Source organism: Peromyscus maniculatus, chromosome 14 (assembly GCF_049852395.1).
Source record: "Peromyscus maniculatus bairdii isolate BWxNUB_F1_BW_parent chromosome 14, HU_Pman_BW_mat_3.1, whole genome shotgun sequence".
In the NCBI taxonomy this organism is placed as follows: Eukaryota; Metazoa; Chordata; class Mammalia; order Rodentia; family Cricetidae; genus Peromyscus; species Peromyscus maniculatus.
The window spans coordinates 72,451,675-72,472,102 of NC_134865.1; the positions used below are offsets into that span (position 1 = coordinate 72,451,675).

General features: G+C 40.0%; 1 protein-coding gene across 1 annotated transcript; it reads left to right on the forward strand.

Moving 5' to 3' along the window:
• The first annotated feature begins 996 nt into the window (after positions 1-996).
• On the forward strand, positions 997-5,259 carry LOC102908705 (chromosome-associated kinesin KIF4A-like). The gene has a single exon (XM_006991797.4). It carries the CDS (start codon positions 1,069-1,071, stop codon positions 4,753-4,755), a length of 3,687 nt encoding a protein of 1,228 aa, XP_006991859.1. The 5' UTR covers positions 997-1,068; the 3' UTR covers positions 4,756-5,259.
• Positions 5,260-20,428: the final 15,169 nt, after the last annotated feature.

Here is a 20,428-nt window from a genome sequence, read left to right on the forward strand (position 1 = left end):
AAGTGAAAATGACTAAAGAAACTTAATAGTTTTAGAAACTTGTGGGACAATATCCTGCCTTCCGAGATTTTTATAATGAAGAGTCCTAAGAAGAAGACAAAGAAACAAAAGAGCAAAAAACAATGCAGAAATAATTACTGAAGGCTTTCAAAATTTGGCAGTCACAAAATATGCAGCTCAGATACCTAGTCAGGAGAGTACAAAGAAAAATGTAAACATGTGCAGAGAAGAATGACACATTAATACAGAGAGAATGACTGCATTTTAAGCTAACTTCTTATCTAGAAACAATAGTGCCATGTGACTTTAGAATGTTCCAAATTCTGGAAGAAAATTAAGCCAATGAGGAATGGTATATTTGGAAAAATTATCTTTTGAAATTTAGGTGACTAATAAATATATTAGAGCTTACAATATGTCTAGCAAAATTATAAAATGAAAGAAAATTATACAAAAAATGAAATGTTGGGAGTAGATTTAAAAGAACAAATGTAAAAGGTATACTCTTGACGACCACATGACATTGTTGGCAGAAATCAAAGATCTAAATAAATGCAAAGATGTCGCATGGTTACCATTTGGAAACTCTACATTATTAAAATGGCAATGTTAACCAAACGTATTTACATATTGAACACAATCTCTCAGCAGGTTATTTTGTAGTCACTGGTACGGTTATCCTAGAACTAAGGAAACCAAAGGGACTCAGACTAAAAAAGCAGTCAATTGAAGAAAAGTGAATTGAGGCTTCTTCCAAATTTAGCACAATGCCGTGCTATCAAGACAGTGTGGTATTAACATAAAGGTTAGGATCACAGATCAAAGCAGTAGTGTAGTTTTCGACAGAGATGCTAAAACAATTCCATCAGGAAAAAGCAACACTCCTCAATGTAAGGTGCTAGAGTGCACGCAAAACAATAACTGTAGCACTCTTGGGCCACGCCCACAGATGCCTGCTCTCTGATTGGCTGGCAGAAACAGCGGTTAAAACTCCAGTTGGAAGGAGGCCAGGAGACAGAGAAGACCAAGGGAAGGGCAATTAGTTTGAGCAGATGCTCAACCAGGATCATGAAGGAAGAGGTGAAGGGAATTCCTGTGAGAGTGGCCTTGCGTTGTCGCCCTCTGGTCCCTAAAGAGATTGGCGAGGGCTGTCAGATGTGCTTGTCCTTTGTGCCTGGGAAGCCTCAGGTGGTGATTGGTACTGATAAATCCTTTACCTATGATTTTGTGTTTGACCCCTTCACTGAACAGGAGGAGGTCTTCAACACAGCAGTAGCACCACTCATTAAAGGCATATTTAAAGGCTACAATGCCACTGTTCTGGCTTATGGACAGACTGGCTCTGGAAAAACCTACTCTATGGGAGGCGCATATAATGCAGACCAAGACAATGAACCAACCATCGGGGTCATTCCTAGGGTAATACAACTTCTTTTTAAAGAAATGGATGGAGAGAAAGACTCTGAGTTTACATTGAGAGTGTCTTACTTGGAGATTTACAATGAAGAAATTTTGGATCTTCTTTGCTCACCTTGTGAGAAAGCTTCTCAAATACATATCCGGGAGGATCCCAAGGCAGGAATAAAGATTGTGGGACTCACCGAGAAGACGGTTTCAGCTGCCTCTGACATGGTTTCCTGTTTGGAGCAGGGAAACAGCTCTAGGACTGTGGCTGCCACAGCTATGAATTCACAATCTTCCCGATCTCATGCCATCTTCACAATTTCCATAAGGCAAAGGAAGAAAACTGACAAGAACAGCAGCTTTCACTCGAAGCTGTGTCTTGTAGATCTTGCTGGATCAGAAAGACAGAAGAAAACCAAGGCTGAAGGGGACCGCCTGAAAGAGGGTATTCATATTAACCGAGGACTCCTATGCTTGGGAAATGTAATCAGTGCTCTTGGAGACGGCAAAAAGGGTAGCTTTGTGCCCTACAGAGATTCCAAGTTAACTCGCCTGCTTCAAGATTCTCTGGGAGGTAACAGCCACACTCTTATGATTGCTTGTGTGAGTCCTGCTGACTCCAGTCTAGAGGAAACATTAAATACTCTACGCTATGCTGACAGAGCTAGAAAAATCAAAAACAAACCTGTTATTAATACTGATCCCCAGATGGCTGAACTTAATCATCTGAAGTATCAGGTTCAACAGCTACAGGTCTTGCTGCTACAGGCACGTGGAGGTAGCCTGCCTGGATCTATAAACGCAGAACCATCAGAGACTCTCCAATCTCTGATGGAGAAGAACCAGTCCCTGATAGAAGAGAATGAAAAATTAAGTCATGCTCTGAGCGAGGCAGCTGGCCAGACAGCCCAGATGTTGGAAAGGATCATTGCTACAGAACAAGCAAATGAGAAAATTAACATCCAGCTACAAGAGCTCAGGCATCATGCAGCCTGTAAACTGGATCTTCAAAAGCTAATGGAGACTTTGGAAGACCAGGAATTAATAGAAAATGTAGAGCTAATTCGCAGTCTGCAACAAGTTATTATTCGTCTATCGGATGAAACCATTGCTTTTCTAGCTGCAGCCACAGAATCGCCAATGGAACTAGATGGTCAAGTTGTCATCAGTCCAGAGACTCGTAGGTCTTCTGATGCGTTCACTGCACAGCATGCTCTACATCAAGCTCAGATGTCTAAGGAACTCGCTGAGTTGAATAAAGCTCTTGCACTGAAAGAGGCCCTAGCTAGGAAGATAACTTTCAGTGGTGGCCAACAACAGCCCACTCAGTGCCAGTACGAGGTTAACATCAAAAGTCTAGAATCAGAAGTCAGCAGTCTGCAGAAGGAAAAGGAACAATTGCTTCTGGAACTTCAGACGGCCAAGAAGGATGTCAACCAGGCAAAGTTGAGTGAACACCGCCGCAAATGTCTACAAGAGCTGGAGACTCAAATAGCTGATTTGAAGAAGAAACTAAATGAACAGTCCAAGCTTCTGAAACTGAAAGAGTCCACTGAGAAGACTGTCTCCAAACTGACTCTGGAGATACAGATGATGAAAACCCAGCGAGTACAGTTAATGCGTCAGATGAAGGAAGATGCTGAGAAGTCTAGACAGTGGAAGAAACAAAAGGACAAAGAAGTAATCCAGTTAAAAGAACAAGACCGTAAAAGGCGATACGAACTGCTCAGACTTGAAAGAGACTTCCAGAAACAGTCCAATGTGCTCAGGCGGAAAACTGAAGAGGCAGCAGCTGCCAACAAGCGCCTCAAGGATGCCCTCCAAAAGCAACAGGAAGCCGCAGATAAACGGAAAGAAACCCAGAGCCGTGGAACAGAAGGCACAGAAGCACGAGTGAAGAACTGGCTTAGAAATGAAATTGAAGTTATGGTCAGTACCAAGGAAGTCAAACGCCATCTGAATGACCTTCTTGAAGAGCGAAAGCTCCTAGCCCTGGATGTGGGTCAACTTAAAGAAAACAAGGAACCTGGGGAGAACCCACCCACTAAGCTCCAGAGAAGCACATTCACTAGTGATGAAGTATGTGGTCATGTTTCAGAGCCAGAGGATTCTATGACAAAGCAGATTAAAAGCCTAGAGTCTGAAATGGAACTCAGAAGTGCTCAGATTGCTGACCTACAGCAAAAGCTCTTGGATGCAGAAAGTGAAGACAGGTCAAAACGACACTGGGAGAATATTGCTACTATTCTGGAAGCCAAATGTGCCGTAAAATATTTGGTTGGAGAGCTGGTCTCCTCCAAACTACTGGTCAGTGAGCTTGAAAGCAACCTGAAACAGAGCCAGACTGGCTATTCTAAAATGCAGAAGATGCTGGTTGAGGAGCAGAGTCATGTTGTTGTGGTAGAGACAGAATGGAAAGCTGAGTTGCTCAAGGTAGAGCAAATGCACCAAGAGAAGGTGCTCTACCTTCTCAGTCAGCTACAGCAAAGCCAAAGAGCAGAGAAGCAGCTGGAGGTGTCGATCAGTGGAAAGGAGCAGCAGCTGCTGAAGACACTGCAGAGTCAGGAGGAACAGTTTAGGAAAATGCAAGAAGTGTGTGAACAAAACCAGCAGCTTCTCCAAGAGAATGAAGCCATCAGACAGAAACTGATTCTTCTTCAAGGTGCCAAAGGCCAGAAATTCCATCTTCCCAAGGATGGCCTTCAATCTTCAGATTCTTCCTTTGACTACATCCCACCTCCACCCAAACCATCCCGTGTTGGAGACAAGTTCCTGGAACAGAGCATAGACATTGAGTATCTAACGTATCATTCAGAGCATTCTGCAAATGAATCTAAAGATAGTGATGCTGCTGATGATGAGTGGAAACCAAGGAAACTGGCTAAAGTGTCCAGGAAGACCATCCCAGAGTGTTCCTGCAGGGGATGGTGCAGTAACAAACACTGTGGGTGCAGGAAACAAGGTTTGGACTGCAGTGTGGCCTGTGGCTGTGACCCCAGGAAGTGCCGGAACCGCCAGCAAGAACAAGATAGCTTGGGCACTATTGAGTGGAACCAGGATTCTGAAAGCTCCTTCAAACTGGAGGATCCTACAGAGGTGACCCCAGGACTGAGCTTCTTCAATCCTGTCTGTGCCACTCCCAATACCAAGATCCTAAAAGAGATGAGTGATATGGATCAGGTTTTGTTAAGGAAGACTGCTCTTGCCGTTTCCTTAGACCTCCCAGACACAAAACACAGGGCAACAGAATCCCAAGAAAATAAGGCCACAGGAAAGAAGAAGAAACGAGCTCTGGCTAGCAATAGCAGCTTCTTCTCTGGCTGCTCTCCTACCAAAGAAGAGGCCCACTGAGAGTGTAGTCAGCTCTTTTCTTCATCTGCCCTGGTAGACACTTTCAAGGAGAGGCTTGTTTCTAATGACTTCCCTGGATTTTTGTTTTCTTGCTATTGAGAAAAAGGGACACAGTGTTCCTCAAAGAAAGAGGTCCTCTGTTGAGTGTTGTCTTTAGACCCTCATTCAGGACCACTATTTTCTTCTTAAGAATTGAAGCTAGCTGCAGAAGACCCAGGGACACTTCAGGAACCAATCCTTACTCAATGCAGCTCTTTCTTTGTGGTCACTCAATGCTGTCTGCTCACAGAGGTGGCTTTGACGTCTTCCTGTCTTGAGACTGTCTTAGCTTGAAGGAGAAGCCTGTTCCAGATGGAGGCTGGGCTCGACTCCTTCACCCCACCTCAGGAATTGGGCTGAGATCATTCCTGTCCTAATGTGTCTGTATTTTAAATGTTTTAATAGGACCCACAAATTGTTTTCATTTTTCAATGTTAAATAAATCAACCCTAGCTATTCCAAAAATGACTCTTATGTACTGCAGTATGACAAAGTTGTTCAAAGTGCAGAAAGGAAAGCAAAAGCTATAGAATCCTGGAACAAAGATAGGGATAAACCTGTAAGTTCTTGGATCAGGAAATGGTTTTTCTACACATGACACAAAATGTACAAGTCACAAAACTTTTAACTTTTAGAGTAGAAGAAAATATTTGCAAATCACCTATCTTATAAGTGAGCTGTACCTGGAATATATAAATATCTGTGACAATTTATCAATGTAAACAGAAACCCTGATAACATTGGGCAAGGAATCGGAATAACCCTTTCCCCTAAGAAGAATTTCAAGTGACCAAAAAAGCCCAAGAAGTGATAGACAGCATTAAAGACATGCAAATCCAAACCATGATGAGGTAGCCTTTTATATATTCTTGGAGATTATAATAACCATTGGTGAGGATGTAGACAAATTGTGACCAAGTAGTCAGGGGTAGGAAAAAAAAGAAAAAGAGCAGTGCCACCTTGGGAAACAGTTCCTCACCATATAGCCCTACAATCCCATTCCTGGCTATGTACCCCAAATAAATGAAAACCTATTTCCACAAAAAAATCATAAACACAGCAGCAGCAGTTATAAGAGCCACAGATAGAAAGAAGTCCAATATTCACCTGATCGATAAACAAAATGTACTATGTCTACAGTAGAATATTACTTACCCATAGAAAGAACAAAGCATCGACATTTCCTTTGCTGTGTATACAGCTTGAGCACTTTATGAAAACTGAAATAGGCAGTTACCAATACTAGGTATTGTATTGTATTTACATGGGCTATGCAGAATTAGACAATCTATGAAGAGGGAGAGAGAATATGAGCAGAATAGTGGTTGCTTAGGGCTGAAGAATTGGAAAAATGAGGAGTGACTGTTAATGACTTCATGTCTTTCAAGATGATGAAATGTCCTGGAATTATATACTAGTGAGTCTGTAAAACTCTGAATATACTAAAAACCAATGAACTATAGACTTTCAGTGGGTGAGTTGAATGGTATGTGAATTTATCTTGATAAATTGGTTTAAAATTAAGGTACAATTTTTATGGATGGTAGAGATCAACTCTAATTCACAGCCTTTTGACTGCCACTGAAAATGCTGGAAGAAATCGAAGCTAGCAGAAATGATGTCAGATCTTCAGAAGCAATAGAAATAAATTGCTTCAAATACATTTCTTCTAAGTGATTTATTTTTTAAAGGGGGGGGGCAGAGAAAGGGTTTTGTCTGTATTTGAGGCTGGCCTTGAACTTACAGCAATCCTCATGTCTCTACTTCCTGAGTGCTGGAATTATAGGCATGTGCCATTATACCTGACTAATTTGTTTTATCATCATCACTACCACCATCATATTTTTTAATATGTTCTAGTTACTTGAAAAAAATGTGACTCTTTAATTAACAACTTAAATCATACTGTATTATTGGATTTAAAACATTTGTAGAGATACATTATTGGATTTTCCAGCTTATAAAAAGGCATCCAACCAGAAAGAGTATATTTCTCAACAATATAACATAGAATTAAATTCAATATAATCACCAGAGATATGGTGGTGGCACACACCTTTAATCCCAGCACTCAGGAGGCAGAGGCAGGCGGATCTCTGTGAGTTCGAGGCCAGCCTGGGCTACAGAGTGAGTCCAGGAAAGGCGCAAAGCTACACAGAGAAACCCTGTCTCGAAAAACAAACAAACAAACAAACAAACAAGTAAATAAATAAATAAATAAATAAATAAATTACCAGTGGAAAAGTGGAAGTTATCATGGTATGTCCTATTCATGACTATCAGGTTGGGAGCAAGGGCTGCTCATGTTAAGAACACTTAAAACTGCCTTTGAAGTGTTTTTGTTTTTATTTCCAAAGAAACAGTAGACTTTCTTTAGGAAAGAAAGAAATATAACAAGCAATGAGAATCTGTAGATGATTGGGACTTCCAGCTCAGAAATGACATGGAGACTTATTATTAATTATGAAAGCTTTGCCTATATCCTAGGCTTGTCCCAGGAGCTCTTATAACTTAAAGTAATCCATTTATATTAATCTATCTTTTGCCTTGTTGCTTTTACCTCTCTTCCATCTTAGCTTGTGGCTTTTACCTCTCCTTCTTCATGTCTTGCTTCTTCTCTGTCTCCTCTGGCATCTCTCCTGTGCCTATATTCACCTCTTTTTCATTTCTCTCTGCCTGGAAGTCCCACCTGACCTCTTCTTGCCTAGCTATTGTCCATTCAGCTCTTTATTAAACCAACCAGAAGGCACCTTGGCAAAGATCCATCTTCATATTGTACAAAAAGATTATCCCACAACATTTCCCCCTTTTTGCCTTTTTTTGTGCACACTGCACTTGCCAGCTAAAGATTATTATTTTTTTGTTTGAGCAGGTAAAAGGCATCTGTTAACTTTATCTTTGTTTGGACATTATAATTAAACTGTTGTATAAATCTCTATCCATACCATATGAAAGGATGGCATGTAATAAATCATGAGGATTCTGTAGCCAATAAGATTTATCATGTCTTGTTCAGTCTCAGAACTGTTCCTATACAGAGGGATCAGCATACATTTCACCTGTCTTGTAGTCTTTTTTGTCTTTCTCCCTCATGTCTGTAGCCAGTATTTTCAGGGGATCTCCCACAATCAAACCTGATTTCTATCAACCTTGAATGAAGTCACAGCCTTTTATTTTCTGTGGATTCAAAGGCATAACCTCTTCCCCAAAGCAATACATTTTCTGACTTACATTTGAAAGTGCAGGCTTTCCTAAAGTTTCTAGGCAGTTTATTTCATTATTCATTCATCCCTCTTACAATTCCATGTCTCTCAGCAGCTGTCATTCTCTCATCAGCAATCAAAAAAATTAAATGTCAACAAGACACCATACAGGACCCAGTCTCCCCATGTATTTTCCTTCTTTATGTGGCTTATCCTTTTCATATTATTTTATTCTCTTTAAAGTTTTTATTTTTTATAAACTATTTTATGAATGTCTAAACTCATTTTCTTTCCCCCTTTTAAGCCTATGCATATTTTTAAAACATATTGTAACCTATTTAGAATTTTTTCCCATCTGGATCTGTCTTTATTGAGCACCTGCAGCGTTCTCTGACTGCACAAGACAAATCTTAAACTGCCATGTCAGCTGCTGCATGGTTCAGCTCAGCACATGTTACTAGTGCCTGACACAGGTATCTAGCTCTAGCCCACAGACAGCAGCCAGTAGCTGCAACTCTGCATGCTGGGTACCAGCCCACCTGAGAGATTGCAGGACTAGAAAGCCAAATCTGGCTCCTTGTTCAGAACTTTTCTTAGCTTTCTCAGTCCCTGTGTTTGGATATTTGAGCCCTCTCATTGGAATTCATATGTAGATGAACTTTCTCATTGTCACCACCATCTCACAAAAACTGATATGGAGACTTGTTATTAATTATGAAAGTGCTGCCTACAGCTTAGGCTTGTCCCAGGAGCTCTTATAACTTAAATTAACCCATTTATATCAATCTGTGTTTTGCCTCCGGCTTTTTACCTCTCTTCCATCTTGGCTCATGTCCTGCTTCCTCTCCATCTCCTCTGGCATATCTCCCACACCTTGATTCATCTCCTCTTCTTTTCTCTCTGCCCAGAAGTCTCACATAACCTCTTCCTGCCTACATATTGGCCATTCAGCTCTTTATTAAACCAATCAGAAGGCATCTTGGCAAAGATACATCTTCACAGTGTACAGAAGGATTATTCCCCAACAAGAATTTGATATGGAGAAGCATTTTACAATAACTTATTAGTGAGAAGAAATTTTTGAAAAACAATTACTGATAAAGACTGTTATCTTTAGTGATTTTTATCTCCAGTGGGGGAAACCTATTTTTACAAGCATGTCCTCAGAGTTCAGTAACTTATTAATTAAGTATCCTAGGTTTTTCACTTTATTCTTATGAGGATGTTCTTAGGCATAAAATGGTAAGTCTATATTTTTCATAATCATGAAAAATGATTTTGAAATGGATGTGGAAACATCACACCATGAATGCCTAATTTTTAAAATTTTTCTTTATTAAGAAATTTTCTACTCACTCCACATACTATCCACATGTCCCCCCTCCTCCCTCCTCCCACCCCCCAGCTCTCTTTCCCAAGCCACCCTGCATTCCCACATCCCCCAAATTGAGGTCTCCCATGGGGAGTCAGCAGAGACCAGCACACTGAGCCTAGGCAGGTCCAAGCCCCTTTCCACTGCACCAAGGCTGTGCAAGGCATCACACCTCAGGCACCGGATTCCTAGAAGCCTGCCCATGTGGTGGTAATCTAATTGTATTGAAATATTATTTTGATTTGTACTGAAATATTAATTTGATTGTATGTTAATAAATAAAGTTGTCTGGGGGTCAGAGCTATTAGAGCCATAGCAAGAGTGTGGCGGTGGTGGCACACGCCTTTAATCCCATAGATATCTGTGTGTTCAGGGTCAGAGCTATTAGAGCCATAGCAAGAGTGTGGCGGTGGTGGCACACGCCTTTAATCCCATAAGATCTCTGTGTGTTCAGGGATACAGCCAGCATTGGAGACATATGCCTTTAAGACCTAGGGGGCTGTACATTCAGACAGTGACGAGGCAGTCATGTGTTTGGGTTTACAACCAATGAGAAGGCAGAACAACATACTTTAAAAATATGAACCGAGAGGAAGTAGGTCTCTTTTCGCGAAGCTGGGACAGCAGGAGGAAGGGTGAGATTTTAGCTCTGAGCTCTGACCTCTCGGCTTTCTCTTTTACATTGTTTCTGTGTTTCTTATTTAATAAGACGGTTGGTTACATCTACATCTGGCGCCCAACGTGACAAGAATCCATTAAAAACTGCTTGGCTTGGCGGCAGGTCCGCTTTCCCGCAAGGGCGGCAGGCGGCCCGCGGCGGCGGCGGCGGCGGCGGCGGCAGCGGCGGCACACGGCGGCCGGCGGCGATCGGCTTCTTAGTCCGAGCTGCTGGCGTCCTAGTCCGGGTAGCAACTTCTAGCCCGGGCCTAGGTCTGTGAGCAGCTTGCCTAAAGCCGGTGCTACAAACAACTCAGACCTGCCCTGCCGAACAGGGCCCTGCCTGTAAAGCCAACGCACGTGGTCGGAGCTTAAGGAAGCCAGACCCAAGCCTTGACTCGGCACAAGAGGGAACACGTGGCTGCATTTAAGCTTTAGCCGGCTACGCTTTCTTGTGCGTTCTCTCTTTCCTCTCTCTCTCTCTCTCTCTCTCTCTCTCTCTCTCTCTCTCTCTCTCTGGATTTACACCTGGGACACTAGGTGGCTGCTTTGAAAATCCCCTCGGATTTCTACTGTTCTACGCAGATTTGGTAAGTCATAATATATCAGATATTTTAAAGGAAACTATCTAAAAGAGAATTTTTTTCCACATTAAAAAACAAATGGGTTTTATGTGTACATTGGAAGAAAATTGGTTTTTGTTCGAAATTTTAGGCAGTCTGGCAATGGAACAACTATATAATATTAGTATTGGTGGAATTATGCACCTCATCACTATAATAATCCACATTTTAATATTTAAAAAGATAGTCAATTTAAGTGCCAGGATAACAGCATTAGAAGAACTTGTTAAACCTGTAAAAATTCAGACAGAAGAAATTAACAGTGAAGTTGTTTCAAGTCGGGATCATAAGGTTGCAGAAAGAAGGCCTGTTTTCACACAGTCACCCTTAATTTATCCTGTAACAGTACAGCAGATGCCTGATCAAATGGCTACACAAAATACTTGGGCTCCAATTGAAATGTTGGATTTAAAAAGGTTTAAGGAGGCAATAGTATCTTATGGCATGCATTCCCCATATGTAAAGCAAATGTTAAACACTTGGTCAACATATAATAGGATAGTACCACAGGACTGGCGGGACCTCGCACAAGGTGTTCTGGAACCCAGCCAGAGACTTCAATTTCTGACTTGGTTTAAGGAGGAGGCTAAAAACATAGAAAAACAATGGAGGGATAAAGGAGTACAAGTTTGCCAGGATCAGCTTATGGGCGAAGGCCAATATGCTTCAGCACAAGCACAATGTTTATATGATGTCCAAACCCTAATTTTATGTCGAACGGCAGCCTTGAATGCATGGGACAAAGTTGAGGAACCAGGAAAAAAATCTGAGTCATTTACAAAGGTGAAGCAAGGCCCAAAAGAGTCTTTTACAGATTTTTTACAAAGACTGGCTTCAGCAGTAAAGAGAACGGTCTCGGATTCAGAAGCTGGTAAGGCAATAATTGAATCTTTGGCCTTTGAGAATGCGAATGCAGCATGCAAAAGAATAATCAGGCCATTAAGGGCAAGATCTGCACCTATGGAAGATTGGATTAGAGAAACAATTAATGTTGAAGCTGATGAGCATGATGATACATGGGTAGGAGAAGTAATTTCAAAAGGTTTGAGGAGTGTTAGATGTTTTGGATGTGGAAAGCAAGGACATTTGAAAAGGGACTGTAGACAGGTCATTTCCAGAAACAATGTTTCTTCAAGGAACAATGGCAACAGAATGCCCCTTCCTTCTGGAGTATGCAGAAGGTGTGGTAAGGGAAAACACTGGACCAATGAATGTAGATCAACAAAGGACAGACAGGGTAATCCTTTGCCTCAGTCTTCGGGAAACTCCCAGAGGGGCCTCAGGCAGGCCCCCAGTGCAAATCCAGTTCAAACCTTTCCGGCAGCCATAGAGGAAATGCCTGCTCTGGAGAGCGATTAAATAACCAAATGCCTATTGGAATAAATCATGCTGGTCAGAATGATGAAACAGAGAGAATAGAAAATTCAGGAGAAAACATAAAGAAATTTTTTTGGCAAACTTCTATTAATGAACAAAGACCAAAATTAACGATAAAAATAAATGGTGTTTTGTTGTCTGGTCTGGTAGACACAGGTGCGGACGTTACCATAATTGCACCAGAATTTTGGCATCCAACTTGGCCTCTTCAGGAGGTAAACGTTCAACTGTTAGGAATTGGGACATTATCTCAGGTGAAACAGAGTGCAAGATGGCTCGAATGTATAGGTCCAGAAGGACAGAGAGGAAAATTAAAACCATATGTGGCTAACATAACTATGAACCTGTGGGGTCGAGACTTGTTGCAACAATGGAATACTCAGATTAACATCCCTCCAATCTCAGAAACAAATCATAAACTAGCACATGTTACTGAGAGAAATATTAGAAGATATTGTTCTAATGAGTGGTCACCAGCCATCCATATTATACAAGAACAGGGCACAATAACTGATGATCTTCCAAAGACACCAACAGCTCTACCTTTAAAATGGTTAACAGACAAGCCTGTATGGGTCCAGCAATGGCCTTTAACAACAGAGAAACTCCAGGCTTTAGAAGAGCTGGTAGAAGAACAGTTAAATGCTCAGCATATTGAAGAATCAACCAGCCCTTGGAATTCTCCTGTATTTGTTATTAAAAAGAAATCTGGTAAATGGAGAATGGTAACAGACCTTAGGGCAATTAACAAAGTAATTCAGCCAATGGGTTCTCTACAATCTGGGATGCCTTTGCCTACTCTGTTACCAAAAGGATGGCCTCTCATAGTTATTGATTTAAAAGACTGTTTCTTTTCAATACCCTTACAAGAAAAAGACAGAGAAAGATTTGCTTTTACAGTGCCTACTTATAATAATTCTCAACCGGTTAAAAGATTTCAATGGAGGGTCCTCCCACAGGGAATGTTGAATAGCCCAACTCTGTGCCAATATTTTGTACAACAGCCATTGGAAGTGATACGTAAAAAATTTCCTAAATCTATAATTTATCATTATATGGACGATATTTTACTAGCTGACTCAAATGCAGATACTTTAGAAATAATGTTTGAAGAAGTAAAGAAAATTTTGCCTCGCTGGGGATTACAAATTGCTCCTGAAAAGATACAAAGAGGAGATTCTATTAATTATTTAGGATATAAAATAGAGCTACAAAAAATTAGACCCCAAAAGGTGCAAATTCGGAGAGATAGACTACAGACTCTTAATGACTTTCAAAGATTATTTGGAGATATTTCTCATCTACGAACTATTGTTGGGGTAAAAAATGATGAACTGACTAATTTGTTCAAAACCTTAGAAGGTGACAAGGACTTAAATAGTCCAAGAGAATTATCACCTGAAGCTGAGAAAGAATTAGCCTTGGTAGAAAAGAAAGTGCATGAAGGACACGTGAATCGTATTGATCCAAAACTGGATTGCATTTTGGTTATCTTACCTTCTAGGCGTTCTCCTACTGGAATATTAATGCAGAGGGAAGATATTATATTGGAATGGATATTTTTACCAAATAAACCAAATAAAAAATTAAAAACTTATGTGGAAAAAATCTCTGACTTGATTTACAAAGGAAAAATGAGACTTCGTCAATTAGCAGGCATAGACCCAGCAGAAATTGTCGTACCATTAACTAAGGAGGACATTGAAAAATTATGGACAGAAAGTGAACCTTGGCAAAGAGCTTGCAGTAATTTTTTGGGAGAAATTAACAGCAAATATCCCAAAAGCAATAGAATTGATCTTATAAAGAGAGCTGATTGGATCTTGCCTCGAATTGTACGGCAAAAACCCATATCTGGAGTTCGTACATTTTATACAGATGCCAACAAAGAAGGAAAGGCAGGTTACAAATCAGAAAATTTAAGTAAAGTGGTTCAAAGTCCGTATAATTCAGTTCAAAAATCAGAATTGTATGCTATTCTGTTGGTATTAATGGATTTTTCAGAACCTCTCAACATAGTAACTGACTCTCAGTATGCTGAAAGAGTGGTGTTACATATTGAGACTGCAGAATTTATCCCTGATGCTTCAGAATTAACTTCACTATTTATTCAATTACAAGATACAATCAGGAAAAGGAATCATCCTTTATATATAACTCACATTCGATCCCATACTGGTCTGCCAGGCCCTCTAGCACAAGGCAATGATGAGATTGATAAATTATTGATAGGAAATGTGCTGGAGGCCTCAGAATTTCATAAAAAACATCACGTTAATAGTAAAGGTTTAAAAAAGGATTTTTCCATAACCTGGCAACAAGCCAAAGAAATAGTAAAGAAATGTCCTACTTGTTCCTTCTACAATCAGACGCCATTACCAGCAGGATGTAACCCAAAGGGTACTCAGAGAAATGAAATCTGGCAGATGGACGTGTTTCACTTTGCAGAATTTGGAAAATTGAAATATGTACACCACACTATCGATACTTATTCAGGATTTCAATGGGCAACTGCTTTGAGTTCTGAAAAAGCTGATTCTGTAATCACTCATTTGCTAGAAGTTATGGCCATCATGGGTATACCTGCACAAATCAAAACTGACAATGCTCCATCATATGTCTCTGTTAAAATGAAACAGTTTTTTGCTTATTACAATATAAAGCATATTACAGGCATACCACATAATCCTACAGGTCAAGCAGTTATAGAAAGATCAAACAGAACTCTAAAGGATATGCTAAATAAACAGAAATGGGTAACAAAAACCCCCAGAAATAGACTGCATAATGCTCTTCTAACTTTGAATTTTCTGAATGCCAATGAGAAAGGAACAACAGCTGCAGAGAGACATTGGATAATAGAAAAAACTACAGAATTAAATCAGCCTATATACTTTAAGGATGTGCTGACCTCAGAATGGAAACCAGGGTATGTATTACATTGGGGACGTGGTTTTGCTTTTGTTTCTACAGGAGAAGATAAGCTGTGGGTACCATCAAAATTGATAAAGGTTCGATTTGAACAAGAGAGACCTCTTAATTAGAGGAGGTGATAGTTCATCAACCAGCATGAACATCCAATTTAAACTAACTTGTATCAATAAAACATGCCTTTTCATTTCATCAGATAATAACTTGCCAAAAAGGAACATCCCCAAAATTAGTCTTGGGGAAAGGTTTTTGTTTTTGTCTTTTAGGAGAATGAAGGTTAAGGAATCTGAAGAACACTGGACAAATGAGACAACTGAAGAAAAGGGACAAATCATCTATCCCAAGAAACAGAGTGAAACGGTGTATGGGTATATATTATCTAAAAAAATTTTATGTCTTCCTAAATGTTTGTTTCTGCTTTTCTCTAAAGATTTAACACTCTTGGTCTTCTAACAGTCCCAGTTCAATTAAAATTTAAAGCTGACTTTGGAGTTGGAGAATGGCTCTCTCCTTCTTTAAAATCAAGCATGTTGTTAAAAGGAAAATGCAAACTCCCTGTATCATGCCAGAATAAGAGCCATTTCTGCTATGGTACAGGACAAAAGCAAAATTAATTAAGGGACTATTCTATTACTAATCTCAACTCTTTGATTCTATTCTGATTCTTTAAACTGTTCTCAAAGTATAAATTTTATATCAAAATTTACAAGATTAATATATATATATACATTTTAAACTTTGTTAAGATATGAATGGTCACATAGAGTACTAACTAATTCTAGAAAAAAGGCTAGCTGCATATATATGTTTTTGTGTTCGAGTCTCTTATCAGTTTTCTGCAGGAAATCACGGCCAGGCCTAATATCAACTGAAGTCTCCAGAAAGAAGATGGGGCCCCACAACAACAACAATTCCACGTGGACAATAATAATATCATTAAGCTGACAAATATCATCCATAGATCAGCTTTGAACTACAAGGTGCTCAGAGCAAATTTGAGATGACTAGCTGAGATGATCCAGTCTCAAAGACTACTTGAATAAGGACTTGAGATAAACCCTCAACTTTGGCATTATACACAGACTGGATAATGAAGGATATAGTTACCTCTCCTAGAATTTGACAATTAACCTAAAATTTTTCTTTCAGGATAAAGAAAACTTCGCCCATACCCAGCAGGAAGCAATTTTAAGAATACGACGCCCACATTCCCAAAGAGGTGGTGTGGGGCGGGTGGTTTTTTGGTCTTTTTAATGGGTTTTGGGTCTGGGATAATTTTCAGTATTTAGGGGGGTTGGTTACAAGTTATTGTCAAGGGTTAGGAAAAAGGCTAAGCAAAGGAGATTAGATTTAAGGTTCTTGTTTAAAAAAAAAAAAGAGAGAAAGAAAGAAAAGAAAAAGACAATTACTAGTTTTAAATACTTTACATTGGATTGAATTGTTTTATATTGTACACAAATTTGAAACTGATATTGTTAGAAAATGCTATATGTATATTTCTAATTGTATTTATTCCATCCATTTAACAATGTAATGCAAATTTCTGATCCTTGAATGTTATTATTATCAACTATTAGGATATAAAGAAATGAAAGCTAGTAGTTAGACATTATCATAGAACTTGTAGTCATATTGGATATGTTTTAAAAATTGAGCAGAGATGTTTTAGACAGGTCATCTTCAAACCCTTCAGAGATCTACAGAATATGGCATTTAAAATGTTTTAATAACTTAGAAAATTTTTCTTTTTTGAGACATGTCGGCTCCTGGCAGTACCAATCTACTTTAGAGAAAATATGGGCATTGAAGAAACTGCATATGGAGTCAACTTTCATTCTGGCAAAAGTTAGCCACTGGACAACAAAGTATCCTCGAATCAACAGGACAAAATGGACAGACAGATCACGAAACAAGGGACTACTGATTCTTGCCAAAACAAGTGTGGTTATGGCTTTATCAAAAGGCATCTTCTGAGGCCAGGACAATATGGCCCCATCCCTGAAGTGGCCTTCGCATCCGGAAAAGGTACGGTGCCCTTTTCTTCGAAGGCAGCTTAACAGGCAGAGGGCCGATGGATTCTGTTGTACAATGGAACAGCAGCTGAAAGCTCATGCCTCTCAAAAGTAGACTGGCATTTAATAGAGGGATGTGGAGAAGAAGGGGATGCTGAGATGAAGCCATATATACACAGCCAAGAAGAATGGACAGCTGAATTAAAAAACTGTCAACAATTTCCAGAATTTAAAATCCTGAATCATGACAGGACACTAGTGGAATTCAGGTGTTTCTGGTACGTGGACTGCTCTCACCCAATGTGAGGTTGAACTGTTGACCTTGTGTACATCCTACTTCACAAATGAGTCTGTCAGATACACTAAGCCTATAGGCTGAAGATGATGCCCCAACACTGCGGAGAAACCTCAGGTGACTGCCCAGGCAGCTGGCTGTTTCTGTCAACTCACAAAATTTTTTTGGAAGTTGCTTGCATGCACTTCCTGTTTTTATTTTTGTTAGCTAATATTATTCCCTTCTTGGGTCTCTGAGGGAGTTGAAGATTAGTTAGTTATGGTTGAAGATTAGTTAGTTATAGTTGAAAATTAATTAGGATAGAAAGTACATTAGATACATCTTGGAATTATCAAAATAGGATAGATAATGGAATTATTTTCTCTGATTCGTCAAATACCTGTTTAGGTATTTATTACTTGTATATATTGTATATAGTTATTGTACTTTTGTATATAGTTTTTCTTTTGTTAGTCATAACCTTTTGCTTTTTTTTCTTTTTATTAAAATAGAAAAGGGGAAATGTGGTGGTAATCTAATTGTATTGAAATATTATTTTGATTTGTACTGAAATATTAATTTGATTGTATGTTAATAAATAAAGTTGTCTGGGGGTCAGAGCTATTAGAGCCATAGCAAGAGTGTGGCGGTGGTGGCACACGCCTTTAATCCCATAGATATCTGTGTGTTCAGGGTCAGAGCTATTAGAGCCATAGCAAGAGTGTGGCGGTGGTGGCACACGCCTTTAATCCCATAAGATCTCTGTGTGTTCAGGGATACAGCCAGCATTGGAGACATATGCCTTTAAGACCTAGGGGGCTGTACATTCAGACAGTGACGAGGCAGTCATGTGTTTGGGTTTACAACCAATGAGAAGGCAGAACAACATACTTTAAAAATATGAACCGAGAGGAAGTAGGTCTCTTTTCGCGAAGCTGGGACAGCAGGAGGAAGGGTGAGATTTTAGCTCTGAGCTCTGACCTCTCGGCTTTCTCTTTTACATTGTTTCTGTGTTTCTTATTTAATAAGACGGTTGGTTACATCTACATGCCCATAGACCAGGGACAGATCCCAATCCCTTTGCCTGGGTGCCCCCCAAATAGTTCGAGCCAACCAACTGTCTTCCGTATCCAGACGGCCTAGTCTAGTACCATGGGGGCTACACAGCCACCAGTCTACAGTTCATGGGCTTCCACTAGTGTGTCCTGAATGCCTAATTTTAATGAAAGTCTAAGTGTTGTTTTATCGTCAACATGGTGGCTGAACCTGAATCTACTGCTGTTTCAATTACTGATGGCAGTTTTGCAATCATTGCCACACTGCTCAGGCTGAGGCCCAACTAGACTTCTACATTTCACTGGAACTGCTTCTGCTGCTGCAGCCAACCAAATGTAGTTTTTAACTAAGTCTCTATTATTCTATTTTACTAATGAAGACTCGGGTGTCAGATACTGGGGTGAAAACCTGCTATCTCAGAGAGGCTGAGAAGCAGTGAGCTGACATTCCTCCTTAGCAGGCGACCCAGCAAGAGAGCTTTTCTTCCACTGCCCCAAACACAAAAGGACCGCCACAATCAAAGTCCCACCATGCTACCTCTCTCTATCCATCTTTCAGACTTCCTCTGACTCTCTGTGACTACTTTTTGTCAACTAGTTGCTGGCTCTGCCTTGTGATCCAAGGTTGATTTTGTTTAATTAATGTAGTCTCAGAGTTCACAGTATGACCAAATATCCCACAATACCTAAGATAGACACTGAGATTTATCTCTTGGCTCTCCTACTAATTAAGAATACTTTGTCTGGGACTGGTGAGATAGTATATTAGTTAGGAGCACTTGCTCATCATGCAGAGAACCTGGGTTCCATTCACAGCACACACATGGTGGTCCACAACAGTTTGTAACTACAGTTATGAGGATCTAACACTGTCTTCTGACCTCTCTAAGCACCAGACATGTACATGATACATACCTACATGCAGTGAAAACATGCATACACAAAAAATAAAATAAGTGAATCTTAATTGAAAAGAATACTTTGGGAACTTCCTAAACTTCAAGTTCTCTACCTTAAAAATGGGGAAATGGCTCAGAGGTACACACCTATAATTCTACTACTCAGAAGGCTGAGGTAGAAGAATACTCAATTCCAGGCTATTCTGAGCTAAGTGGTAGACCCTGTCCTGCCTAAATAATGAAAATAAAGGAGGAGGCCTTGACAACAACATTAAAAATATCTACCATATGTTGGGCAGAGTAGAAGGTGTTAGGGATATGGAGGAGAATAAACTGACATAATCCCTGTCACTCAAGGACTTACAATCTAGTGGGGGTTGTCAGGCAGACAAACTGGTTAGATGGAGTAGTGGGGGAAGTTATAGATAGACAAAGGGAAAGACAGACCAAGAGAATACATACAGCATCAATCATAGAATAAAACAGTGAAGGGGGAGTGGGAACACAGGTGTTTGGATGTCTGATTTTTAAAAAATTAATTACATTTGTGTGTGTGTGTGTGTGTGTGTGTGTGTGTGTGTGTACTCATGTATATCTATGAGCATACATGCCACAGAATGCATGTAGAGGTCAGAAGACAATTTTTGGCTGTCATTTCTCTCTACCAGGTGGGATCTGGAAGTCAGGCTAGGTGGACACTGCCTTTATTCATCAGGCATCTTGCTGGTCTGGTCTTGGAAATCTTATTTTTAACAGAGTCATTAGAGCAAAAGAGTTCCCTCAGAAAGGTGATGCATGAAGATTAAGTTTCATAATAAGCACAGAACACTTAGTATATAGAATTGCTTTATAAACATTAGTGATGACTTAAAATAATGCCAATCAGAGGCAGGTGGAGCTCTGTGAGTTCAAGGCCAACCTGGTCTACAGAGCAAGTTCCAGGACAGGCTCCAAAGCTACACAGAGAAACCCTGTCTCTAAAAAACAAAAAACAAAACAAACCCCCCAAACAATGCCAGTATCCATGCACTATACAGTAACTATGTAAAAAATGGGCTAGAATACTAATTTTAAAACTAAAAATGGAAACTAGAGATGGCTCAGTGGTTAAGAGCCTTGTTGCTCTTCCACAGGACTTTTGTTCAATTCCTAGAGCCCACATTGTGGCCCACAACTCTATAATTCCAACAGATTCAATGCCCTCTTCTACCCTGCATGGGCATCAGGCATG